This window comes from Podarcis melisellensis, assembly GCF_964234715.1.
Source record: "Podarcis melisellensis genome assembly, chromosome: 17".
In the NCBI taxonomy this organism is placed as follows: domain Eukaryota; kingdom Metazoa; phylum Chordata; class Lepidosauria; order Squamata; family Lacertidae; genus Podarcis; species Podarcis melisellensis.
This window is the reverse complement of record NC_138534.1, coordinates 3,320,889-3,348,527: the sequence shown is the minus strand read 5'-3', so window position 1 is coordinate 3,348,527 and position 27,639 is coordinate 3,320,889. Positions and strand designations below refer to the sequence as shown.

General features: G+C 48.8%; 1 protein-coding gene and 1 long non-coding RNA gene across 3 annotated transcripts; one reads left to right on the top strand and one right to left on the bottom strand.

Moving 5' to 3' along the window:
* Positions 1-194: 194 nt before the first annotated feature.
* PDZD4 (PDZ domain containing 4) lies at positions 195-24,671 on the bottom strand. 2 transcript variants are annotated; one of them, XM_081894145.1, is made up of 8 exons: positions 24,216-24,671; positions 12,558-12,829; positions 10,873-10,963; positions 9,392-9,469; positions 7,147-7,209; positions 6,952-7,053; positions 3,925-4,035; positions 195-1,924 (listed from the first exon to the last, which is right to left on the bottom strand). In XM_081894145.1, the coding sequence occupies exons 1-8, from the start codon at positions 24,273-24,275 to the stop codon at positions 590-592; spliced, it is 2,112 nt and encodes a 703-aa protein (XP_081750271.1). In that variant the 5' UTR covers positions 24,276-24,671; the 3' UTR covers positions 195-589. The 2 variants fall into 2 exon arrangements, with proteins under 2 accessions (XP_081750271.1, XP_081750270.1); XM_081894144.1 differs by having other exon boundaries at positions 9,371-9,469; positions 24,216-24,668.
* LOC309360398 lies at positions 5,804-6,945 on the top strand. Its single transcript, XR_014164100.1, has 3 exons — positions 5,804-5,952; positions 5,989-6,274; positions 6,654-6,945. It is a non-coding gene; the product is annotated as an uncharacterized lncRNA (long non-coding RNA).
* Positions 24,672-27,639: the final 2,968 nt, after the last annotated feature.

Here is a 27,639-nt window from a genome sequence, read left to right as displayed (position 1 = left end):
AGATCCACGACCACAAAAGAGGAAAGAGAGAGAGAAAGAAAAAGAGGAAAGAAAGATGTCACAATATCCCAAGGGGAGGGGGGGAGGAGTGCCTTCATTGGCCTCGGCCAATACGGACAGGGTGAGCCTCCTCACTTTCCTTGTGCTCCGCGTACTGCACAGAGAGGAACACAGCTGAATCCTTGTGCTTCCGAATGTGATGTGCTGGGGATAAGCTGGCAAAAGCTCTCAGTAAGGGTCAGGTGAGTGAGCTTCCCTGCACAATCACCTTCAATACAGGTAATCTGTGCGTCGGGATGGGGACAGACCTCTCCGCAGCAAGCTCCTGGTGGATGCAGGATTGGGGCTGTGGCCCCTCTTGCCCTCTGGTTCTTAAGGCTGCAAGGGACTCTGGGCTTCCTGTCCCCTCGAAATTTGGTTCAAAGAGCCCAACGGAGCTCCGGCAGCAAACGGCGAACGATTCCTTGGTGTGTTCAAAGAGCAAGCTTCCTGATAACAAAGGATTGGCCCATCTAGTCATCTTTCTCCAGCAAAGCCGGAGGGAAGGAGAACATCACCGCAACTCCTTCTGTTGCTCCTCCCAATGTGCTCAAACCGTGGTGACAGACAGCAGTGGGTTGTAAACCCTGCGCCCGTCTGCTGAGCGAGTGCCATGCGCCAGCATCTCCTGGATGGTTATCCAGTTGTCCAGGATGCGCCGGCTCCGTTTCTTCATGGTTTTGCGGTGACTCAGGGCCAAGATGTTGACCTCGCCAGACACTCCCCGGGCTTCGCTGCCTTCTCGCTCCCTCAAGCAGTCCAGCCGGCTCTGCATCATGAACTCGCGGCGCTTCCGCTGCTCCCGGGCGCGGATCAGGTGCTGCTTCCGCTCCTCCTTGCTCCAGTACCGCCCCATCTTCATCTCGCTGACGGCGTCGTCGTCCGTCGTCATGCCGCTGCGCTCCTCGCGGATCTTCATGGCCCTGGCTTTGAGCAGCCGGTCCCTCACTGGCCTCTTGGCCACGTAGCGCGTGCCATCGCTGCGCACCTTCACTTTCCACTCCATGCGGGGCTCTCCTTTGCCCCCTAGAGAGTCCTTGCATATGCTGGCTAAGCTCATTGGGCTGATAGGAGCGGGCGGCTCCTCCCGCTGCCGCCGCCCCAAGTACGGGCTGCCTTCCCCGCCTGCCTTGGGGCTGCGCCGCACCCGCTCTTCACGCCGGAATTTGGGCTGGGGCGGCGAAGGCGGGGCAGTCCGGTTGAGGTTGGGGGGCTCTGCCAGGCGGCGCAGGGGGCTCTCCAGCAAGGGGGTGCTTCGGCAACTCTCCCCGGTGTTGTAGGCACTGGTGCTGTCCTTATCGGAACGTTCTGGCAGCTCAGTGATGTCGGACAACTCGTGTTTCTTCGGTTCACCTTCCAAGGTATACAGCCCTTCCTCCTCCAGCAGCCAGGCCTTCATGCAGCGCTCGCGCAGCTGCTGCATCTTCTGGGCTCGCAGGATGTTGCGGCACTTGAACTCCAGGTGGCGGAGCTCCTCCTCCAGGAGGGCCACCTCGTTGCGGTTGACGTCCAGCGCAGCGCTCACCAGGCCCGGCTCGTTGCCGTTCTCCAGGTGGCACTTTAGCTCCAGCAGCTCGCGGTAGCGCTCGTACTCTTCGTCAGTAAGCCCCGGCATCATGTCGGTGCCCACGGCGCTAGGTGGCTCCCCTGCCAGCAGAGAGTCCATGCTGTAGTGGAAGTCACGGGGCTGCAGGCTAGGCCCAAATTTGCGCAGGGTTCCCGGGGTGTTGGCAGCACTAGGTGCTTCGTCTCCCAGGAGGTCATGTTCAGAGCTCTCCTCGTTGCGAGTGCTTTCATCAGTGCGGCCAACACCACTGTCCAGCTCCTGGCTGTTGGTCAGAGGAGTGGCCGGGTCTCCAGGTGGCTTTTCTTGTAAGGGTTCATTCTATGGAGAAGGAAGGAGAGGGGACCATTCAGAGAAAAAAGCATGAACACCACCTTATGCCAGGCTTCTGGCTCACAATTTCCTACATGACACCTTTGTGTGACTCATAGACAGACCCCTGATTGGCAAGGAAGCTTCTACAGGTGCAAGGACGAAATGCTGCCTGAGGGGTATGTGTGTGAAACCCATTCCCTCCTGCACTCTAATACACCCTATTATACACTGGGGTGGCCACTGTATAAGTTGCAACACAGCAGGGATCCTAACCTAATCAAGTGTCTGTGAGTCAGGGACAGGGCAGCCTTTCATTGAAGTCATTGCTAAACAACCTGGAGTTAGAAATTGTTGCTAGACTACTGCGGTTCATCCAGCCACATGCAGGTAGATCTTGACCTATGCAGTAATGCGTAAGCTGAGACATAGAGAAATGGAAGCGAGTAACTCAAGTGCATAATAAACTAAAAAAAACAGCTAATAATAATAAACAGCTAAAAAAGCCAATGCAATTCTGGGCTGCATCAATAGGAGTATAGCATCTAGATCAAGGGAAGTAATAGTGCCACTGTATTCTGCTCTGGTCAGACCTCACCTGGAGTACTGTGTCCAGTTCTGGGCACCACAGTTCAAGAAGGACACTGACAAACTGGAACGTGTCCAGAGGAGGGCCACCAAAATGGTCAAAGGCCTGGAAACGATGCCTTAGGAGGAACGGCTAAGGGAGCTGGGCATGTTTAGCCTGGAGAAGAGGAGGTTAAGGGGTGATATGATAGCCATGTTCAAATATATAAAAGGATGTCACATAGAGGAGGGAGAAAGGTTGTTTTCTGCTGCTCCAGAGAAGCGGACACGGAGCAATGGATCCAAACTACAAGAAAGAAGATTCCACCTAAACATTAGGAAGAACTTCCTAACAGTAAGAGCTGTTTGACAGTGGAATTTGCTGGCAAGGAGTGTGGTGGAGTCTCCATCTTTGGAGGTCTTTAAGCAGAGGCTTGACAACCATATGTCAGGAGTGCTCTGATGGTGTTTCCTGCTTGGCAGGGAGTTGGACTCGATGGCCCTTGTGGTCTCTTCCAACTCTATGATTCTATGAAACTGAGAGATCTGTTGCTGCTCAGAGACAGGAGCAGGGAGACTACCAAACCAAATGAAAGTACAGGCTTCTACCTTCCTGCCAAGTGGAAGCAAAGGCGTCGCGCCATATTGCAAACCTTTGAAATGAAAGTTTGGCAGCCAATCTAAGCACCCCCATGACCATTCCAGGTTGAGTCAGCTGGGATTTGCAGTAGTCAGGGCTGTAGCTCCATGGGATATGGTGTGCTTTGCGTCTGACGGGCAGCTTCCCCCTCACAATCGTGAACTAGGTGGACCAAAGGTCTGACTCTGCCTAGAGCAGCTTCCCCATCGGTTGAAAGTGAGCTTATCCTTTAATGCACATGATGGATTTCTTTTCTATACATTCTATCTGTACATGATCCCACCCTAAGTCACTCCCTATCAGGTAATACAATGTACCCCAGAGTTAACCCTTTGCTGCTTCTTGTGTCTCAAAATCCTGCAACACATACAATATCCTAGTGTGGGGGAGGGGAACTGAATGCTTAGAAGCTAAATCTGGTCCCCAGGCCTCCTCTCTATTCTCCCCTTGGGATGCTCCTCAGGCCACACCCCTCTCCCTGGGATGCCCTCCTCTCTGGCCCTGCTCTGAAACCTCCTTTAGTGCCTTTTCCAGGCTGGAAAATCTCTTTGAGGGGTGATGATGCCTCTTGCCTGCCTGGATGGAGGTTGGGGAGTTTTGTGGGGGATGTATAGAAACCTCTGGCTTTCATGGGTTTGGAGTTTAGCCTTCTCTACAAAGATGAAAGTCTCATCCGTTGCTCCATCTGCTTTGTCTCTGGTCCCCAGAAAGTTGCCCAGGAGAGAACTCTTGGTTCTCCACCCCAACTGCTTTTCAGAGCAAACTGCTGACTACCCACAACTTCCCCTTCTAGACCACACACCTGCTGGTCTGGTGGAGAAAGGAGCCGCCGGGGCTTTGTTCCGGCTTCGTGTTCAGAGCCGAAGTCATCCAGGAAATCCTCACGGTCACTGTCCTTCCAACGCTTGGACAACTGGAAGGGTGAAGAGAACAACAGTGAACATGGCTGGGAATTCCACTGCCTCGCCCAGGGCTGGAGACCTGGTTGCCCTCCAGATGTTGTTGAACACCCATCAGCCCCAGCCAGCAGGGCCAATGGTGAGGGATGATGGGAGATGTAGGCCAGCAACCTATGGAGGACCCCAGGTTCCCTATCCCTGGCCCGGCTTCAATGAGCCCCAACCAAGTGTCCTTGCATCAAATTCACATGCTATGAACTTTTTCTTTCCAAAACAAGTGCAATATGTCAGTAAGGGAGTGAAATCAAATGCGTTTTACAAAGCGTGTGCTTTTTGGGTAACTCTGGAATCAATGAGATCCACATTCAAATCCTTGGGCCAGCCCCTGGCTCTCAGCCTAACCTACCACCCAGAGTTGTTGCAATTGCAAAATGGAGGTGTGTGGGGGGGGAGAGCCATATGCATATCTTGCTGTGAGCTCCTTGGTGGAAGCAAGACCAGATTTAGGGCGGTGCGGGCGCTTCCATCCCACAGGGCGCTGAGCCAAGGGGACACAAAATTGAGAAGATATACTCTGTTTTTTCTTCAGATCGTATAAATTAAGAAGTTCCCTAACTGAGAAGAGTGATCTGGGACTGCCAAATTCACGGTGCCATAACACCAAAGATAACCAAAGTCCATCCCTGGTGGAAAGACTGGATAAAAATATAAATGAAGGATAAATGAAGGGTGGAATTAAATGTAATGGCAAGTGTCTCATTCCATCGGCACAAGGATTTCTGCTTGCACTGTGGGAAATGATCCCCTTCTTCCCTCAAGCCCCCCAAAATCTGTTCTAGGAGTTCCCCCAACCCTTTGGAACAGATTTTGGGAGGGGTGCAGAAATCCTTGCCCTGATGGGACATGGCAGCTGGATACCACCCAAAATGCCTGGGGGGGGGGAATGGGCAGGGGGAAAGAGTGGCCGCTGAAACTATCCTTCACCCACTAATTCACAAGGCTAACAAACAAGGTTCCGGATCCTACGTGTTTGCCTTGCAACATGTTGCTCCATCCTCAGTTTGAAGTTTTAAATATAGGCTTGAGTAATACAAACTAAATGAGATATAAAGGGAGCCCACCTTCTTTCACCAGGGCAGGGGCTTGGGGGGCTTATGGAAACGGACCTGCTGAGGAGGAGCTGCTGCTGCTGCATAAATGTCAATCCATCCCTGTCCTGGCTGACAGCCGAAGCACCGGCTGTTTGAAATCAGACATGGCTTGATTATTCTGTAGCCATCCACTTTTGCCTGCTAGAGGAGAGCAGCAGCTCCCAATATATATATTCCAATATTATTACCTGGGTTGCCTCTGTCCTTAGTCTGGCTCTGCCTACTTGCTTTCTGCTTTAATTTTTTAAAAATTATAAAATTATATTTGGAATTGGCACATGATCAGTTTGCCAGAGTTTTCAATGCATATCTCCACAAAATTGCCAACATGGACCAGCACCTAAATACACTATTAATATAAATCAGTACAGAAGAAGAAGAAGAGTTTGGATTTGATATCCCGCCTTTCACTCCCCTTCAGGAGTCTCAAAGCGGCTAACAATCTCCTTTCCCTTCCTCCCCCACAACAAACACTCTGTGGGGTGAGTGGGGCTGAGAGACTTCAAAGAAGTGTGACTGGCCCAAGGTCACCCAGCAGCTGCATGTGGAGGAGCGAAGACGCGAACCCAGTTCCCCAGATTATGTGACTACCGCTCTTAACCACTACACCACACTGGCTCTCATGAAATGAATCCTGATTTGATTGCACAAGTATTATTTCTTGCTGTTATTTAAACCCAATGTGCAGTTGTAAAAGGGAGAAAGCAACTAAAACTGCAGCCAATTGTGGACATACAGGCATATGACCCAAGTCCAGATATAGAGTGTGTGTGTGTGTGTGTGTGTGTGTGTGTGTGTGTGTGTGTGTGTTAAAAGGAGAAGAATGGGTTGCTAATGCATCACTTCTGCTCTGGAAACAAGGGCAGCCTATTCAGAATTTTAAAATCAAGAGTGAGAAATTCAGATAGGGAGGATTTCACAAGCACCCCTAAATAAGAGTAGGCAAAGCTCACCAGCAGCTCACACTCCTTCTCAGCGTCAGACAAGGCAAACAATAAATATGCCAGTCCCTTTGAGCCTCTCTCTCCACCCCCCGGACTGCAAGGGACATTGGCAGGAGACAGCCTACTTCCATGCAGCTCCATAACAAGCAAGCAAAAAGGTAAAAGGTAAAGGTACCCCTGCCCGTACGGGCCAGTCTTGACAGACTCTGGGGTTGTGCGCCCATCTCACTTAAGAGGCCAGGGGCCAGCGCTGTCCGAAGACACTTCCGGGTCACGTGGCCAGCGTGACATCGCTGCTCTGGCGAGCCAGAGCCGCACACGGAAACGCCGTTTACCTTCCCGCTGGTAAGCGGTCCCTATTTATCTACTTGCACCCGGAGGTGCTTTCAAACTGCTAGGTTGGCAGGCGCTGGGACCGAGCAGCGGGAGCGCACCCCGCAGCAGGGATTCGAACCGCCGACCTTTCGATTGGCAAGTCCTAGGCGCTGAGGCTTTAACCCACAGCGCCACCTGCGTCCCTAACAAGCAAGCAAAGAGACACTCAAATGCACCTGTTCCCTGAAACACATTAAACAGCTGCAAGTTTCTTTCTTACGTGACAGGTTTCAACAGCTGAGGTTTGATCCAGCAGCCTATCTCCCATCCTCTGACTCTGGGACCAGAGGAGGTTGCCTTACACAGACTCAGATAACTTGCCCCAGTCTCTCCTTGCCCTACCTGAACATGCCAGAGATTGAACGTGGTGCCTTCTGCATGCAAGCCTTGTGCTCTGCTACTGAGCTTTGGCCCTACTCCATTCACCTTCTGCTTTGTCATGCATCTAAAGACCTCTCACCTCAGTCTCAGGCCTAGCCAGCAGCAGAGAAATATTTGTCCGCTCCTCCTGGGTGAGAATTGCTACAGCCTCCTCCCGGTTTTGTACCTCCATGCCATTTATCTAGGATTGGAGGAAATGTATAGAAGGGCAAGTTTAAATTTGTGCATTAAATTATCCTTCTTAACACCCACCACAGTCGCCCACAGGATTCACCTGGATTATGCGATCGCCTTCCCGGATTCGCCCATCCTTGGCAGCAATGCTGTTAGGATTTACCTGGCGTAAGAAAAATTAAATGAGCGTCAGGAGGTGAACTTAAGTATGCTGCTTCCTAGTTTCTCTTCCAGCCTGCTAAGAACCTACTAATCTTTGAATGCTGAACAGGGAACCCAGGACCCCTGTCCATCATCATAACTATAGCACACACCAGACCTAAAATCCCTTCCCTTAGACGCGAGCTTGAACTTGATTCTGCTTTGCTCTCTTACATCTTCGACAGTGGAATTTGCTGGCAAGGAGTGTGGTGGAGTCTCCTTCTTTGGAGGTCTTTAAGCAGAGGCTTGACAACCATATGTCAGGAGTACTCTGATGGTGTTTCCTGCTTGGCAGGGGGTTGGACTCGATGGCCCTTGTGGTCTCTTCCAACTCTATGATTCTATGATTCTATGATCTTAAGACCTGGAAGAAGTACGTGCATAAGGCCTGTTTCTCCTGAGTGTGTACCACAGCACTAGGCAATGCAGCATAGGATATGGAACAGTATGGAAATTAACTCTCCATCTAATGCTAGTTGATCTCCAGAAGTTGCTCTTTTCTAAAGGGCTGCCTTGCTAGCTGCACACTAGTATAGCAAGGATACACTTGTTCAAATCCCTCAGTGTTCCACGACACTCATTGGGTGGTCTTGAGCCAGTCATACCCTCTCTCAGCCCAATCAACAGCTAGGATTGTTGTGAGGGTAAACAGAGGGTAGAGGGATGGATGGGCGCTAGAATAAAAATGCAATACCTAAACGATTTAGAGTCAAGTGTCTTGCAAATTCCTTGCCTGCCTAAAAAAATTATTCACAACTGCACCAACAGATAGGAGAAACAGTTCCATTAATTACTGAAGAGCTCCTTGCCAGGATGCACAGATAGCTTTAGGGAGCAGTTGATGAAAATGTCTTAAGTTGACATCTTCATCTAAGCAGGGTTCTCCAGATGGCAAAGTCTACCTTTGGCTTTCTGTGGTGATAACTTGGTGCATTCTGTTTTCCCTGCCTCCAACTCTTTTCACAATAGCTATAAATTCAGCTGTGTTTTGAGCCCAGAGTACCAAAGATGCCCCCTGGGATACTCCCCACACAGTAGCCCCTAATGTTCCTTGGGCATATGCAGCTAACACCACACTTACTAGGGCCAGTGGTTTGTAGTAATTTAAGATCATACTATGTGGTGGCGTGGTAGCACTCCTGGTTATATTCAAAAGCATGCTCCTGGAATCTTGACTTTGGGGGCAAAGTAGAGGCAATGCTGATTGTATGAATGCAATGAACATGCATGGCTGTTACCGTATTTTTTGCTCTATAAGACGCACTTTCCCCCTCCTAAAAAGTAAGGGGAAATGTGTGTGCATCTTATGGAGCAAATGCAGGCGGAAGGCTCTGCTCAGCGCTCCCTTTAAAGAGCCGCGTGGAGTGTGTGTGTGGCTCTTGGGGGCTTTTCCTCAGGGAAAAGCCCCTAAGAGCTGCACACACGCTCCGCGCGCTCTTTAAAGGGAGTGCGGCTCTTGGGGGAGCCTTCCTCCCGTTGCCCGGGAGAGGCTGCGCGCGGCTAAACCAGAAGCCAGAACAGCAAGCGGGATCCTTGCACAGCCTCTCCTGGGCAGGGGGAGCCTTCATCCCGCTGCCTGGGAGAGGCTGTGAGCAGCTATCCCAGTAGCCAGAACAGCAAGAGGCTATCCCAGAAGCCAGATCTCTCTTGCTGTTCTGGCTTCAGGGATTCAGAATTTTTCCCCCCTTATTTTCCTCCTCCAAAAACTAGGTGCGTCTTATGGTCTGGTGCGTCTTATAGAGCGAAAAATACGGTAAAATGTAAAGCTGATGCACGGGGACCCTGAGCAGCACCCAGACTGCAGCAGGTGGAGAGACAGAGTTCAACCTGTGGCCCTCCAGACTCCAACTCCCATCAGTTCCAGCCAGCACGGCCAATAAACAAGGTTTATTGTGAACAAGGTTCCCCATCCTTGGTTCAACCCAATCCCAAAGAAATCTCCCTCCCTCCCTCTCTCATAGACACTTATTGTTTGCTCCTGCTGCGGCAGCAGCAATGAAACCTGGAGCTCCTTACTCTCCACAGCTTCATAATGCTTGACAGCAGCTTCCTCCCGCCACTTGCCTGCCTCTGCCTCCCCAGGCCACACATCGCACCCCACCAAGAGTTGCCCCCTCCCCCACCTCTCCAACGTAGATGCCTACATCGTCCTCATCATCAGTTCGGTAACAAACCATCAGGCCCAGCTTGTCCCGGTGACTGGATTTGTACAGCTCCACCTCCTGTGGGATAGAGAAAGCACCAGGCAAAGTCACACACGGTTGCAAGCCCTGAGCCAAGGCAGGAGAAGAAGGTTCGTTTTCACAGACCTTCTCAAGTACATTTTAATGCTTCATTCAGTCAGCCCAGGTAGAAAACCATAGCTAAACTGTCCCTTTAGTCTCTCTGAATCGGCCCTACTTAACTTTCCCATCCTTTCCTAGGTTTGCAGTCAAAGGTGCCAAGATCTTCTACAGGGGTCATTGTTACCATTATTTAAATGTATATACTGCTTGGTAGTTGAGCGACACTCAAAGTGGAACCATCTGTAACCACCTTAGGATCAGTTCACACCTGCGTGTTCATCATTAATGTCAACAATGAATGTGTGAACGATGCCCATCATAGATCAAGCTTATTCCAGGAAGAGTGTGGGTGCAGCCCCTATATGAGCAAAACCCTTAAGGATAAGGAGAACAAGGGGGGCTGGTGACAAACTGTTGCAGTGTCTTCTTCCTCCAGAGCAGGAGTGCTTCTGTTCAGGGTTCCAATCAGCCATTTCCCCCAAGCAGGGCATTCCATTTCCTCCCCGATTCTGTTTTTCTTTTCCAGTTATTATTGTGCTTACTGAGCATGCACAGTCCTCTTTGGGCTGTGGAATTGCCCCCTTAGAATTGATTTTTAAAACTTCTTTGTACTTTTAACAAATTTTCAGATTCTCCTGAGTATGCTGAGGCCCCCTGTTGTTTGTCACTGGTCCCCTTTTGGTTATAATCCTGGTGGGACTCAGGAGACCATACTTCAGCTCTTTCCTCACTCCAAGCTGCCTCTCGGCAACATAGGACTGAACTCGCAGCAAGTGGTTATTAAATGGAAGCAAATGCTCATGTGGACCTGACCTAAGAGGGATGAAACAGGGCTCACTGGAGATATGAAGCACTGAGAAGCAAACAAGCAGAGCACAGGCCACCTCAGTGTTTTCCACAGTGCCACCAGTCTCCTCACTGGAAGGCTATATGTTGTGAAATATACCTGCTCTGGGATTTGGGGGACCCTTGCGCGAGGCAACTTTGGGGTTAGCCTGGAAGAAGTGAGATTTGCCAGCTAAAACTTCTTCTATGTATGCAAAGTTCTATGCAAAGTTGAGAATGGCAGTCTCTAGGGTGGCAGGCTCTTTGCCAGCCTTGGCAACCTTGCCAATGCCCAACCTTGCAGCTCTGTGCAGACAGCCTGAGACTAAATGTCTTGTAGAAACACAGCACCGCATTAAATAACTGAGCAATGTGCTGCCATTTAATGGTACCCAGAATGGGCCACTTCACATGGTTTGCCTCGCTCTGCCTAATTGGCAGGGGGCCAGGCCCTGCTTCCTGATCTGTGGATATAAACCCAGAGACTGCCTCTTTCAGCTTCATCACATTCTCACCTCATATTCCAGCTCCTCTGCCCGCTCAGTCTCTGGGGCACCTCCTTCCATGAATTCCACAGGGTCATAATATTCATGCCCAATTGAGGGACTGTGAAGAAGGAAAGGCATAAAGCAGTTAGGTGAAGCATCCATTTGCCACTCAGGACCACCGTTACCCTTAGAAAACTCCCAGAGCAATGTCTGCACATGAACATTCAGCACATGCAAATTAGATGTGAAAACCTGATCCTGGGACCTTGAAACACGAGGTTTGGTGGCCGTGGTTAACTCAGAGGTGAGGGAATTTCATTTGTACATGCATGTGTTTGTTAGCCAGGCTGCACAATATAGGAAAAGTGAACTCAAGAAGCCAAGAGCAGCTGGGACAGCTACACGGCCCTGATGCTGGGAAAACAGGCTCATCATATGAGAGTGAACAGGGTTGCCAGCTGATAAGGAAAACAGACTGGCCTGCCCTTGTGAAGACATTTAAAGGCGTTCAGGTGTTGTTGTTGTTGTTAATACCCCACCCATCTAGCTGGGTTTTCCCAGGCACTCTAGGCTGCTTACAGCATATATAAAACATAGTAAAATATCAAACATTAAAAACTTCCCAATACAGGGCTGCCTTCAGATGTCTTCTAAAAGTTATGTATCTCCTTGACATCTGAAGGGAGGGCGTTCCACAGGGAGGGCACCACTACTGAGAAGGCCTTGTGACTGGTTTGCTGTAACTTCTTGCAGTGAGGGAACCAGCAGAAGACCCTCGGAGGAGGACCTCAGTGTCCAGGCTGAACTATGGGGGTGGAGATGCTCCTTCAGGTATACAGGGCCAAGGCCATTTAGGGCTTTAAAGGTCAGCACCAACACTTTGAATTGTGCTCAGTAACATACTGGGAGCCAGTGCAGATCATTTAGGACTAGTGTTATATGGTCCCGGTGGCCACTTCCAGTCACCAGTCTTGCTGCTGCATTCTGATTAGTTGTAGTTTCTGAGTCACCTTCAAAGGTAGTCCCATGTAGAACGCATTGCAGTAGTCCAAGTGGGGAAGAACCAGGGCATGTACCACTCTGTCAAGACAGTCTGCGGGCAGGTAGGGTCTCAGCCTGCGTACCGTACGGAGCTGGTAAGCAGCTGCCCTGGACACAGAATGGACCTGCACCTCCATGGACAGCTGTGAGTCCAAAAAATCTCCCAGGCTGCACACCTGGCCCTTCAGGGGCACAGTTATCCCATTCAGGACCAGGGAGTCCTACACACCTGCCCACCACCTGTCCCCCCAAAACAGTACTTCTCTTTGTCAGGATTCAACCTCAATCTGTTAGCTGCCATCCATCGTTCAACTGCCTCCAGACACTCATACAGGACATTCACTGCTTTCACTGGTTCCAATTTAGAAGTTAGCAAGAGCTGAGTGTCATCCACATACTGGTGAACACCTGGCCCAAACCCCCTGATGATCTCTTCCAGCAGCTTCATATAGATGTTGAAAAACATGGAGGAGAGGACAGAGCTGAGTTTATCTCAGTGCTGCTAAGTTCTGCATATTGAGCTGCTTTAAAATACACAACTACAGAGACTAGTTTAAAAACTGGCAACTCTAAAAGGACAGAGTAGTAGGAAGGGACCATGGGGCTATAACTGATGGAAGGGCATGGAGAGCGAATGCAATGGGGAAGGTTTTGCTTGGGGGAGCACTCACAGATCAGGCAACCCATAAGGTTCCAAAGTCACAGCTGGGGGGCTTGGGGGGTGCATCCTGCCTAGCCCCAGTAGGTGTTCAAAGGTGATGTCTGTCTGAGTTCCACTGTCCACCAACGTTGTGGGGTCCCCCTGGGGGGCAGCTCCTTCACTGGCACCACCCCGGCTGCGGGGGCTGCGCCGCAACACCTGGATGACCAGAGGCTCTTTGGAGCACCGCAGGGCTTCGAGGGTTTGCTCCTGTGAGAGACGGGACAACTCCCGACCATTGACCTATAGAGGAAAGGAGGAAACAGACAGACAGACAGACCGATAGAGCCTTGTAGGTCCAAAGTCTGGTGCTTCTTTTCACCAGTCCACTGAGAACTCCAACCCGCCCCCTCAGATAAGATTATTCCTGGAGTGGTTCCCTTCCCTCCTGAGGGATGTGTAAGAGATGCACTCATGCTGGGGTCTGCATCTGCTCAAGGTTTTGGCTCGCTGCCTTTTCTTCAAGAAATCTGAGCATTCAAAAAGTACCCGCACCATCCTATCTGCCATGTGTAACCTGCAGCTCACTCCTCCACAGCTGACCACGCTGTAACAAACAATCCCTCCTGCAGGGAAGGCCTCCACATCTCCCCACATCCCATCTGGGCAATGCTTGCTTAGAGCCGATTCTCCTCCTCCTTCTAAGCAGTTTCAGTCTTTCACAAACCCATTCAGACCAGGTTTGCCCAAGACATTTTGCTGCTTGAAGACCAGGGAGCACATCTCCATTCAACCCACAGAAGCCAACGGTGGAAACCTGCTTCAAAAGTGGAAACAGAAGGGCATCCTCCGCTGCATATAACTGAGGGGGTGACGGACAGGCTACATGGCTGGCGCTCAGACACAGCTCCATCCTCCGACAGAAGAGAATGGCAGGTCCACCTGACATTGCTGCCCTGCATATATACCCAAATTTCTGTTGCCAAGGGCACCTGCTTCCTTCTAATGGTAGGAACGGCACAAACATGAGTTCCCTTCTCCCAGCTGACAGTGGCATTGCCACCTTTCAACATGGCAAATTATTGGTGGTCCAGCCATTCAGCTAGTGGGGGAAAACAAGTAGAATGTCAAGGGACTTACTGCAAACATGCTGTGATAAAGAGATTCCAGCAACAAGTACTTTAATTATTATAAATATAAGGATAAAAGAGAAATGCCTTGTGGCCTTTATAACTCATTATTCTACAATATAATTTCAGTTTTCAAACTGAGCGTTACAAAGTAGTGCAGTGCACTGGGGGTGCTTGAAAACTCTCTCTCTCTCTCTCTCTCACACACACACAGAGAGAGAGAGAGAGAGAGAGAGAGAGAGAGAGAGAGAGAGAGAGATATCATGCAGTTTGAGACACACACCCATTTCATAGAATCATGGAGCTGGAAGGGACCCTGAGGGTCATCTAGTCCAACCCCCTGCAATGCAGAAATTTCAACCAAAGCATCCCTGACAGATGGCCACCCAACCTCTGCTTAAAAATCCCCAATGGAGGAGAGTCCACAACCTCCTGAGGGAGTCTGCTTCACTGCCAAACTGCTGGTGTTTAGTCGGCATCTCCTTTCTTGTAACTTGAAGCCATTGGTGACCAGTGACCTCTCATTCACGTAAAATATACGTTGGTTGTCTATCAGGATTTTGTTTCCTATGCATAATTACTATCATTTTGTCCCGACACCACAACCCTCTGAGGTAGGCTTAGTTCTCACTGAAATGGAAAATCTGTGTGAGTTACACCACAACCACTTATGACCGCAGCTGGGGACTCATCTGAGTGAATACTCTTTCAGCAAAATAAATAAACACCATTTTTTTGCACATAAAAATCTTGCAGGGAAAGGGTTCAATTAGAACTCCATCAACACACCTCTTTTCCCTGTGATACAAATTGCACACTCCAAATCCTATACTTAAAACAACGACAACTATTTTGTTTGCCTACTCAATCATTCAGTGATCCAAGCCACACTCTTCTCATGCCAGACAATGGCCAGTTTTAAACTTGAATAATTGTTGTCTACCATGCAGCTGTTAAGGGCACGGGGGCTTCCAGAAAATATGACAGACCTACTACTCATGTCTAGGACTGCCAACTTCTCTTCTGGCAAGGTTCCTCTGTCATCACTAACCTCAGGGGTTCCAGAGGGATAGCCCTGTAAGCAGTGCCAGAAATCCCCCAGGCGCCAGGTGTGCTTTGCTACTGGCAGAGGTCCAATTGTGACCATGTGGAGATCTGACATCTCCACCTGACTGGCCTCTCCAGCTTTCTTAAGCAGATAAGCGGAAGAGCATATTTATTGCAGTTATATCTGACCTTTTTCTCCAAGGAGTACATGGTTCACCCCCCCACCTTGGTTAATCCCTACAACGACCCTGTGAGGAAGGTTCAGAGGCTGTGACGTGCCCAAGGTCACCCAGTGAGCTTCATGACTGACTGGGGATTTGAACCCTCATCTCCCAGGTCCTGGTCTGACACTCTAACCACTACTCCAAACTGGCTTCCTAGGGTATTTCTGCTATGGGGCAGCTATATAAATTAGGTAGGTAAATAAATATGGGGAAAGCAAAACGTCTCTTAGAGAAGGATCTGAAATATCTTCCTTGAAGCTTGAATTTGTTTTATTCTGGATTGCTTTATTTGATATTTTAATTTGTTGTAAAGCACTTTGATATTTTTCTCTTTAAAATATAAAGCTGTATATAAACAAAATTAATAATAAAAATAATAACAATAAATTTCATTGTAAAAAAAGATGGCACCTAAACATTCTGTTGTGGCAACCATAACCATTGTTTAACGTGCCATTTGGCGATTAGATTATATATCTGAGTTACTAACACTACCTGTAAGTCTGTGGCAGCAAAAGCAACCTCAGGAGTTGTTGTAACAGGAGTGACACTTGCCTACTCAATATGAGTTTACCCACCTAAGGAATTACATATTTTGTCCTGCCACACCTCCTCCCTGAACACTTTGGGCCATTTAAAGGTACCCATTTTTCTATTCTGGTACCAAACCAGGCCTAAAACCTAGTAAGGACCAAGAGCCAAGTGCTGCGATAAAAAAAATGGCAAGGAAATTCTGGCACAAAATCTGGCTGGAAGCCTAGCTGGAGCCGAACAGCAGGCCATCTTGGGGAAAACCTGCTCCTTTGTTTGCCACCAACTGGTATTCAGATGGACAGAAACATAGGCAGCTGCCCTATCCCAAGTCAGACCAGTCAGTATTGTCTGCACTGACAGGAAGCGTCTCTCCAGGGCCATTCCCAGCCCTATTTGCAGGGACCGAACCTGAGATTTGTACCACTGGTGCGGCTCTTTCATTGAGCTTCTGTTTAGCAATCACAGTGGACAATCACTGATACAGCACTTGTGTACACCATTTACAGAGTTTTAGGATTAGACGGTCTATAAATCTTTGCAGATAAATCAATCAGTCCTCCATGAATTTGTTTCAAGCCATCTGAGCCTGGCCAGTATGTACAAAGTAAGAATAAGGTAGCAAAATCCTGAAGTGGGAGAATGACTTGTACCAATGTAAATGATTTCAAGCGCAGATGGGGGGTGGCACACCAAAATTTCAAAGACTCCCCTCTAACAAATTCTCTACAAATAGAAAACTAATCGAGGCAGGAGCAGACTGGGACACAGTTCTTCTCCCTGATGTGCTGCAGGGGGTAGGCGAGAGGGTGGGAAGGATTCCACCCCCCAGGTGGAGGGAATATGGAAAAACTGCTGGTTTACACAACTGCTTTGTTCCAGGACATGTGATGAGGCAACAGGCCCCAATCTTGCCAGGGGTTACTGACTGTCAGCCTCATGAGCATGTAAACAAATTGGAGTCTGTTTCAGGGGAAGTTGTCACAGGATAACTGATCATGTAAAAAAGCCATTACAGCAGTGGCAGTAAAATAAGATAAGGGACTTGCTTACACATTCAGAGATTGCTTCAAAGGTTGTCACAGGGTTATTATTATCCCCTGAGGCAGAAGTCTCTGTTTACACATAGACAAAGAATGCCAGGGTGCATTTTGGACTTGAATCCCTGCTATCTTGGACCACTCAGTTAAATTTTGTCTGCGGAGAAGTCTATACTCTGTTCAGCATTTGCATGTCTGGTGGAAGAGATTCCAGAGCCCTTGACTTGATCCTTGCCTTTAACCTCACTTCAGTTGCTGATTTGCCCCCAATTATAGAAGCAAGTTAGAGGCCAAAACAAAGTAGAGGGTTGCTATCCCAGGTTAGCTGATTATGTAGCTAAGCCCAAGTACTTCAGCTCATAGAATAATTGTGGCAATAGCATGAGCAACCCTAAGGCTATGGCACAGTGGATCACCTATGCTTTGAGATCTACTTGCCAGCTTTTTAAATTTCTGGAATTGAGCCTAAGTTCTTAACAGCAGCAAGATAAGAGGAAATTCAGTCAGTGTATCATTTCTGAAGATTTCTTTCTAAAGCTTAGGAAATATTTCACCTGCTGAATTTCTGATACATAATTAAAGACCCGAAGAAAAAAACCACCCTTGCACAGTTGTGTGATTTGCCTCAGCACAAGGAAATACCCAAGACATCCCTAATGCTCTCAAGTATCAGTACGTAAAGATCATGAAATGTTCCACTACCCCTCATTCAAACATTTATTTAATCTCCATTTTATCACTCCTCTTTTCCAGATGGGAACCTGAAGGGGAAATAAAGTCATTCAGGTTGTCCCCGGACTAGGTAGTATCTGATACTGGCTGTCAAACTCTTACCTAATCCAAACCCTGGCAGTTTGGGGTCCATTTTGTCTCGCCAAAGGTCCATGACAACACGCCCAGTTTCCTGTATGCACAATGCACGTAACTCAACACGTAACTCAACAGACTGCAGTTATTGTGGGAACCTACACAACCACCACTTCATTATGCGTCATGGGTTGATGCATCTGTAGGTGCGTCATTGTACAGTGTGTGCCCTCATACAATGTGCAGAGCAGTTCTGTGTATTGCGTTGCCTTTTGCTGCACAGTCTTGTGTGCGTCTCCCTCTCTTTCTCCATCACTGCAGCTGCAGTTGCCATGGAAACTAGAGTGATTGATACAGGCATCTGCAGCTGGGGAGAAGGAAAATGTGGGGAAAGGGGATCAAAAGCCGAGCAAATCTCCTCCCCACTCCCTCTCCTCAAAGTCAAGGGTATCATTAATTCCCATTTCCTCTTCCACTATGAAATATGGGGTGGGGGGAGCCACCAGGACAGCAGATGGATTGCCTCTTCAAATGGAGGGTCATCCCGCAGAACTGGAGAGGGAGAGCTTTGGGCCGGAGTGGAAAATAACTGAGAAGGGGGGGCGGGCACAGTAAACTGATGATGAGGAATCCAAAGGGCTATAAGGTGGAGAAATGAGGCTGCATGTTTAAAAGCTTGGAACGAAGACCCTAGACTGGTGGTTTGGGGAGGGGCTGTGGGTGGGAATGAGGAAGATGTTCTCTGCCTCAGGAAGACCCTGCAGGAATTTATAACAAATGCTAATCACATTCCTGCAGGCAGGTCTGGAATGAGATCCAGCCTCAGGCCTTCAGCAGATGGTTCCCACAGCTTCCCTTTGTGTGTTTCTTTTCTTCTTCATCTTTCCCAAACTGCCTTTCCAGCAACTCTCCCCGCCTCTCCCCCTCCCTCCAGATCCCGACTCTATAAGCCTCCTGGAGAGCCTTTTCTCTAATGTATTCTCTGAAGCCTTGGGCGCTTCTTATATTTTATGATTCCTCCTAGCTCTGACCAAAGCTCCCCCAGTCCCCTTTCTGCAAGAATCTCTGGCTAGTGACCAGCGTTAGAATGCGCAGCCTTGTCCCACTGCAGCAGAGAGCGTGCAAGCGAGGGGTGGTGGTGAAAAGGCGATTAATTATTTTTGTGTGAAATGTGGTTGGTTCTGGAGTGTAGAAATGTAACCCTGTATGTGAGTAGCACCTATGAAATCTCAGGAATCATAGCAGTTGTGACTTTGTAGACATATGGCATTGTTTGCATGTGTAACTACTATTGGGGTGTGTGTTTGTGGGTTATATTTAGATCTCTGTTTTTGTCTGGTCTTGGTGTGTGGGTGTCCATACAGAAAGTGTCTGCAAAGGAACTGTCTGGAAAAGTAAGTATTTGGTGTGAGCAATGTCTGTATGTGTGTACACACAGAGACACAGAAGACTTTAGCCAATATTGCAAGAGGAACAGCGTTTACACACTTTCATGGTTCTATTTTCATCCCATCGACTTCTGATAAAAGGAGCTAAGCTCTGTTTTGTCCATTTCTCTTTGGGTCTGGCACTGATTATGTAACTATTCAAATTTAGACAAGGCATATAGTGTATTTATGTCACTAGGTTTATATCACACCTGCTTTGCATGCATTTCTACAGGTGTGCTTGGTCTTTTGTGTCTAACCTAGTTTGCATGTGATTTCATTGTTGTCTTTGGTCTTTTTGTATGAGGTGTTCATCCAACTGAGTTTCTCAGAGAACCCGTGCACCAGGCATTTCTCTATCACATCTCTTTATGCAACAACTTCAGAGAAGTTCTCTGTGACATCCTCAATAAAGCAGTTAAATCCTCTACTCAGACCATGACACTCTTAAGCCACAAGTACCAATATGTATGCCCTTTGTGGAAAATACATCACCAGTCAGCCTTGTATTTGCAAAAATTCCTTTACCAGAGACAGACAACCATCATACTAGACAAAAGTTGTCCTAGTGAGTCTCCTGAAGTCACAATGGTGACAGGAGGCTTATCTGAGTCTTCAAATGGAGCTAAGCTAATGCCTCTTAGAAACTCAAAAGCAGAGTGTGAAAGCAACATCGCTCATTGATGCCTGGCATTCAAAAATATACTGACCGAACATTTTGCTATCATAGCTAATAACCATTTGCTAGGCCTCTCTTCTAATAACCTGTTTTTAAAAGCCTCCTTTTTAAAAAGCCATCAGGGGTAGACTTTGGTAACATGGTGCCCCAGGTGAGGACAAAGTTTGTACAAAATTAGTTATTTTCACAATAATTCCTTTTGGTACAGTTGCTTTTTATGGCTCTTCTCAGTAGGTACCCGTATGATTTTGATTTTGGTATTATTATTATTATTATTATTATTAACCCTCTCAGTTCAGCATCCTGAGCGGCAGGGCCGCTGGTACCACCCCAAATCCAGTGCTGTAAAGCTACCTGGCCATCATCTTGTGGCTATAAACTCCCAAGTTAAGTAAGCTACTGAAGCTCACACATCCTGGATCTGAGGGTAAGAAGCACAAGAAAATCACATTGTGTGCTTTAAAGATGCACAAGGAAGGTAACATAGAGCAAAAGTAGACAAAACAGGGTAGCCCTGCTGGCCAGTAGGTAGCCACCATCAACCAATGAGAAATATGGATCCACAGCCCACTCCCACCCCCGTGTCTGTTATAACCAGTGCTTTTTTCCTAGAAAAAATAGGTGCCAGTACTGACCATGCAGTTGTTACAGTAAGTGCCACACATTTAACAACAACAGCAACAACAACAACAAGAGATGCCGGTAACCTTGAGAACCCCCTGAAAAAAGGCATTGGAAAAAAGCACTGGTTATAACTAGGGAGTATCAATAAGATCAGAATTAACTAACCAGCAGCCTTCCAGGTGTTGTTAGATTACAACTCCCATAATCTCTGGCCATGGGTCATGTTGTCTTGGGCTGATGGGAGTCCAACAACACCTGGCAGGCCACAGGTTCTCCTGTGATGTCCTGTATTGATTGGGAGGAGCCTGAGAAGATCACAATTCTATTTCATCAACCCCTGGAATGCAGATGGAAACCAGAAGTCAGTTCTCCTGTTTGTATGTCCACTGGCAGCTCGCCACTTGATTACTCAATGTTTCGTGACTCAGACAACTACGTGAATTGGCTCCACTGAGAAAGCCGTGTGTACAAGGTGCTATGAAAGCTCCACGGCTGCGATACTTGGTTTGAGATTGCTTAGACTTGCATGTGAAGTCTTACACTTGATGCTGCTGTTAGCAGGTGGTGAACAGGCACTGTGGAATCAACCCAGGCAGGGAGGGACTCAAAACACACCCCTTTGCAATGGCCCCACAGATCACTCTTAGCACTTTGAGAACAAATGACCTATGAACTTGACAGGAACAATTCCCAAATCCCAGGACTCCAAAGCGTAAGAAGCATCTTGCCTGCTGTCAGAGCCCAGAGTGAACCTGGAAAAGCTGCGTTCCAGATCTGTCTTTGCCATGAGTAAGTTACTCACTATCCTACAGCCTTTGTCCCTCATTTGTCAAACAGGAACAACAACCACTTCCCTCACAAGGCAAAGATAGAGTTGTAAAGCTTTAAGAATGGTCTACTCATACACAGTATGGAAAGTTATAAAAACTGGCAAATGTCACTTGACATTAGAAATTCCTCATAATCGTAAGAATATTTCACAATGAAGTTCTTGGACATATCCCTGGACATGTTACTTGGTGATCTTTGGAAGTTTCATCTATAAGTGATAAATTAAATGTCTGTGAGAAATTGACCCATTACCTATGGCATATGCTACTATAGGTAAAGTGTCTTCATTAAAACGAGAATGTGTGAAGCAACCCTTAAAAACCAGCCATTATTAATTCACAATTTAACGCTAATATTGTATTTCAGAACTCATTACCTGGCTCTCCATGAAACTTGTTATTTATTATTTCTGATCACCCACATTTGTCACAGCCAGGAGCAACCCCCGCAAAAAAATCCTTCAACTTTCTAAAATTTGCTTGTTTAAATAAGCAAAAATCTGTCTAGTCAGTGCATTTCTACTTTTGAGCTTCCTTGATTTCCTGTGCACTAGACTGAATATGTAAGCAAACTCTAGTAAGTGAAGCCATAAGAATATGAATCAGCAAAGGTTTTCTGAAAAGGTTCCTAATGGCAGAAATTTTAATCTAGAGCCTCATTTCCAAAATGAATCTTTAAATGCTATTGATAAATTTTAATAACTATGCTTACAGCTTAGCTTGGAAGAATTAGCATGCATACCAAAGAAAACTCAAAACCATTTAAACTGGACAAGAGAGAGATTATTGTAGCTAGTATTGGAATCACTTGTGATAAAGGGCAGGATAGGTAGGTAAATAAATGGCCCCTGGCCATTCTCCAAAGTGACCAACAGATTAGGCAATGCAAAGCAGAGGAGCAGTAGAAGCCTCAGGTCTTCAGGTCTGTCCCTGCCCTTCCACTTGTTGGAAACTCAGCCTGAAAGACAGGGCTTCTGAGGAAGTTAGATGGGGTGGGAAACAGCAAGAACCCCTGTGAACCTCTCATGGGACAAGGCTCAGCCTCTCCCCATTCCTCTTACACAGCGATGCACACTCAGTTAGTTTTGTTATAAAGAGACAAAGAAAGGAATTACTTCCGGTTATCTCAGTCAGATAATAAGTACGTTTTGGAACCAAAAGCTTAGTTCATAACAATATTGGCCCTTCTCTGTAAAACAGAGGGGTGGAACCTGTGGTCCTCCAGATATTGTTAAACTTCCATCAGCCCCAGCCAGGATGCCCAGGGATCAGGGATTACAGAAGATGTTGTCCAGCAACATCTGGAGGGCCAGAGGTTCCTCATCCCTGCTTTAAAATATTATAATGAGACCATTAGCTAATCTGACCTTCCCTATTGGAAGGAAATCTGGTTCCCACTATTAAAAACTGAACTGGAATTATGAAAGAACATACACATCCCTTCAAAGTAGACCTTGCACACAGGTAGACTAAATACAAAGACTGCCAGGGCAAAAAGAAGGCACTTATTTGACATGGCTCAAAAGAAGAGGAAACTTTGAAGGCAAACACCTTTAAAGGAGTCACCTCCCATTTTCCTTAGTCAACACAACAGGATCCTCTTTGCTAGATTACTGGTTGCAGTGTTCAAGTAACAGCCCAAAGGAAAGGATGGGTGCTTCCAGAGATGGATGTTTAGTGTGGGATGGGGGCTCCTTGTGCATGCATTTTCTCCACAATGTCTCCACGATGTCTTTGTCATCAAAATGCCAGCTGGTAATTCCCTCCCCACTTTGGTCCAGAAATCTGGTACTTAAAAAAAAACACCTGTTCCCAACAACCCATTTGCAATATCTGAAAGACTCGTTTACAATATTATGCCGTTGTCTAGAAGACCCAAACATGCATGCTTTCTCTGTGTATGTAAATATATGTATTACTGAATATGCAGATATACATGGCATTGCCTATATATATAAGTAGGAGGTGTCAGGATAGTAGGCGAAGATGTTATGAGAACCTATACAGCATAAACCATAACTTTGGGGTCATTTCTCTCACTACACATGGCAGGCTTATTTGCCACTTGTACACTGCCTGTCTATGAATAAACGCCAAGGGAAGAGATTTAAAAAGCAAGCCAAAAAGAAAAGATACTGTCTCTTTACTGTGCAAACAAGAACATGTAAACCTACAGTTATGTCCAATAGCCAGTACAATGCACACTGGCAAATATACTGATGCCCAGGCACACAGAAAGAGGGAGAGATTGATTGCATCTGGGGGGCACCATGTTGGCTACTCCTGAGCCTAGACACACCACCTTCATTCTCCCTCAAGCCTTTCTCTGTTGCCCTGAGTCCCAGAGTCTCAACCAAGACATCTGACAGGACCAAGTTGGAGATGTGGGAAGGTGCCTTTGTACCTGTAATCTGGAGAGGGGAGGGGGAGACCAGAAGGAATGGAACATATAAATGGGCAGAGAGGGGAGATGGGGGAGAGAGTGAGCAGAAAAGAAAGATATGAATGAACAGGGGCTGACGCAGACAAAAAGAAGGGAGAGAGTCTGAAAATAGATACCTGAACAGGCAGAGAAAGGGCAGGCGGGTTAAGCAGATGCAGAACCATTCAAGGACTGAGGGATGGAAAGTGAGTGGAGATGAATGGATGAATGGATGGGGGGGGGCTGGTGGTGAATGAATGCCTCCCTCATGTGAGCCTGTCCCATTCCCCATCCTTTGCTTCCACCTCAGCGGCCCTTTGCCATTCCTCCCAATTCCTCTTTCTTCTCTTTCGCACAAGCCCCCTCCCCATTATTTCAGGCACTGTGTGGCATGGGAAAATGGGGGGGGGAGTTGGAGAAGGACCAGTTGCTAGGCAACCTCCCCCTACCTGCTCCCCTCCCCCACTGCAGCATCACCCCCCTCCAATGCCACAGAACCTCCTCCCCAGAAAACCAGGGATTCCTCCCCTGATGTGCCCCCCCTCCAATAATTCCAGGCCGCCTTCTCTTTCCCCAGTGCCCCCCCCCTCATTCCCCACCCCTTCTCCTCCCTTACATTCAAAGGGCTCTTTCTCACGTCCAGGACAGTCCCCCCACCCCGCCCCACCATCCAGGAACCCCTGGAAACTCTCGACAGCCTTGCCGAGCCTTCCTTGTCCCCAGACAACCCCCCGGAGCCCCAGCCCCCCTTTTATCCCCACAAGTACCACAAACGCGCCCCCACAGGCAACCCCTTATCGCCCCCGCCCTGCCCCATATGCAGCCAACCCCATTCCCCTCCCCTCCCAGAAGGGCTTCTGCCGGTCACCCCCCAACTCTTCTCCTTTCCCGCCCCCTTTCTCCCCCCCCCCCGCGAGGTCCCCCTTACCTGCAGCATGACCCTATATTGTTCCTCAGGCTTCTCCACCACACACATGTTACATCCCATGGCGAGGCCGCGGGAGGGGGCGGCACCGGGGGGGGGCGGCTCGCAATTCGGGAGGAGGGTCAGCTCATGGGGACCCTACAGGTGGGGGGCGCGGGGCGCTCGCTCTCCCGGCCCCCCACCACCCTGGCATAGCCCTGGGCAGGGAGGCTGGGGGTGCCCTCCGCTCGCTGCGCCCCATTCAACCCCCGGGGGGCATGGCGGCGGCGAGGGGGGGGCGCGGTGCTGGGAGGTCGGCTTGCCCCGCTCGGCTGGGGGTCAGCCGGGGTCCCCTCCCGGAGGAGCAGCGCTCTCTGCCGCGGAGAAGCGCGCGCGCTGGTCCGCCGTCTGCTCTGCCTCGCTCCTTCGCTCCGATTACCAGAGGGAGGGGAGGGGGACGCGCCGCCGCCGCCTGATAAATATGGATGACTTCGGGGAGGGGGCGAGGCGAGGGGAGGCGACTCCGAGCCCGCCCCAGTCGCTCTGGGCGCGCCGGGGCCCAGCCGCCCGCCCTGCTGCCTCGCCCGGTCTCGGCCCCGCTTCGTTGGCCCCCACCGGGCACAGCCCCCTCGCTCCCGCATCTCCCGCCTCGAGTCCTTTCCCGCCAGAGCATCTCTCCGCTCTCTTCCAACCTCCGCGCCCCTTAACGCAGCCGGCAGCCAACTTGGTCAGCAGGGGGCCGGTCCACTGTCCCTCAGACCTTGGGGACCATATGGGGGGGGAGATGACGGGAGGAACGAATTCCTCTGCCCCACAAATAACCCAGAGGTGCATTTTAAATAAAAGCACACATTCTACTCATGTAAAAACACGCTGATTCCTGGACCGTCCCCGGGCCGGATTTAGAAGGCGATTGGGCTGGATCCGGCCCACGGGCCTTAGGTTGCCTACCTATGCCTTAACGGATATGCCCATATTTTGGGGCACAGGCAGAATCTGGCCCGCCATCTCCGTGTCGCCCATTTTTTCAGTCACCCATCTCCGGAGATGGGCAAAGAGGCCAGGGACTGACCACTGGGCATGGCGTGCGGTAAGTACGGCTCCTTGGCGGTGGAGGAACTCCGGGTCCTAGGTTCAAGCACCACGTTGGGCAGAAGATTCCTGCATTGCAGGGGGTTAGACTAGATGACCCTCCTGGTCCCTTCTAACTCTAAAATTCTATGATTCTATGTAGTCATCCAGTCATCTCCGTCTGTTGCTACTCTCTGTTACTGTTATGTTTTCTACAGCAAATAACATACTACAAAGGCTAAGTCTGTTTACTACGCCAGTGTTTCCCAACCTTTTTTGGGCAAAGGCACACTTGTTTCATGAAAAAAATCTCGAGGCACACCACCATTAGAAAATGTTTAAAAAATTAACTCTGTGCCTATATTGACTATATATAAAGTAACTCTCTTTAATAGGAATCAAATAAACACAAAGATAGTATTTTATAATTACTTTATTATGAAATAGTAAGTAAACAGAAATATGAAAAATTATAAAATACTTTATTCAGTGTGCAACCTGGGCCTGTTTGGCTGAAAGTAATGCAAAATGGATTAATCCATTCCAGACATTTAAAAACAACCCCTAAAACAGCAATTTAACATGAATTTTACTATCGATAAAGACCATTGATCCATAAAATGAAAGCAATAAACAATGTACTGCAGTCACACAATCAGTCAATCAATCAGTCACAAAAACAAAACAAAAAAGTCAGAAAGACAAAAATGCAAAATAAACAGCAAAAGCAGACAGACCGCAAAACAGAAGCATGGCACGCAAAATGGAGCACGTTTGGCTTCTGAAAAATGTTCGCAAACCAGAACACCTGTGGCTTAGCCCACCGCCTTCTATAACCAGTCTTCAGCTTCCTTGCCTATAGCGGGGGGGGGGGGATTAGTTTCGGTCACTAACAACTGGAATCGAGCTGCATGGCTGCTTTGCTTGCAATTCCCAACCGCACTCCTTGCAAAGAGGTGGGCCGGCCATGCAATTTAAAGGAGATGGAATCCCAGCCCGCACCCCTGCCCCGCGCAGTCCAGTCTCGAGGCGCGCCCACCTGCCCGCCGGCAGCGAAGCAGCGAGCGGGCCTCCTGCGCCGTCCGCCTGCGGCTCAGGCGCTCCTCCAACAGCGGGTGCCGGTAACGTTTCGGGAAGCGGTGCTTCGCCACAGTTGGCCGGCCTAGGAAGAGGCCCCGGTAGACCCGGGCTTCGGCTCCCTGCTGGACCATCTCCAGCCCCGCCATGAGCAGAACAGCCGCTGCCTCGGACTCGGCGCCGCCCGCGCTCCCCTCAGCCAGCACAGCCGCCATCTTGGACGCCAACGGCCGCTCTCTCCGAGGAGGAATGCGCCAGCGCCTTTCCTCGAGAATTCTTACGTACGGCGCGGGATCGGCGAGTTGGGCCGGCGGAAACAGCCGAGTCCGGAATCTGCACTTGCTGAAAACAGCCGAGACCCGAATCTGCACTTGCTGAAAACAGCCGAGACCCGAATCTGCACTTGCCGGAAACAGCCGAGACCCGAATCTGAACCTGGCAGAGCTTCGCAATCCATTTGCTTCCTAGCCTCTCGCCGCCCAACTCGCCCGCCTCCCTCCCACGGCACACCAGGCAACGTCTCGCGGCACACTAGTGTGCCGCGGAACACCGGTTGGGAAACACTGTACTACGCTACTACTAAACCTTTATTTAGCTTCAGTAGTAGGGTAATAGATGTATTGTACTGCTACCATCCTACCCTACCATTTTAACATACTTAGCCTCAGGAGTATGTTGTTGTTGTTTCTACCTTTCCCCCAGATTGCAACTCAAGGTTTGCAGGTAACATACTAGATGTACTAATAGATGTACTACTACTATCTTATCCTACTGGTAAACATTTTTAATAGTGCCAATAGTATGCATTACCATTTTCCTACACAACTATTAGCAAACATTTTATTAGTTCCAGGAGTGTGCCGGGCACCTTCTGGCGGTTCCCTCATTGCGAGAAGTGATGTTACAGGGAAGCAGGCAGAGGGCCTTCTCGGTAGTGGCGCCCGCCCTGTGGAACGCCCTCCTATCAGATGACAAAGAGATAAATAACTACTTGACATTCAGAGGACATCTGAAGGCAGCCCTGTTCAGGGAAGTTTTAAATGTGTGACATTTTAGTGTATTTTTGGTCTTTGTTGGAAGCCGCCCAGAGTGGCTGGGGAAACGCAACCAGATGGGTGGAGTACAAATAATAAATTATGATTATTAATCCCAGTAGTAAGTTAATAGTATGCACCACTAGTAGTAAACATTTGATCAGTCCCAATAGTATGCTTAGAAGCATAGTGGTGCTGCTACCAAGAGGGCTTAGCATCTGCAGTAGCAAATGGAGGTGAGATATTGACAACTAGTGGCCTAGCAG

Excerpts from the sequence above, each read along its gene's own strand:
- PDZD4 (XM_081894144.1), bottom strand. The coding sequence starts at position 24,275 with ATGGGATGTAACATGTGTGTGGTGGAGAAGCCTGAGGAACAATATAGG. Across the intron at positions 10,964-12,557 it reads CCTTATGGGTTGCCTGATCT|TCCCTCAATTGGGCATGAAT; the intron begins GTGAGTGCTCCC and ends CCTTCTTCACAG. Across the intron at positions 4,036-6,951 it reads TGGCTAGGCCTGAGACTGAG|TTGTCCAAGCGTTGGAAGGA; the intron begins GTGAGAGGTCTT and ends TCACCCTTCCAG.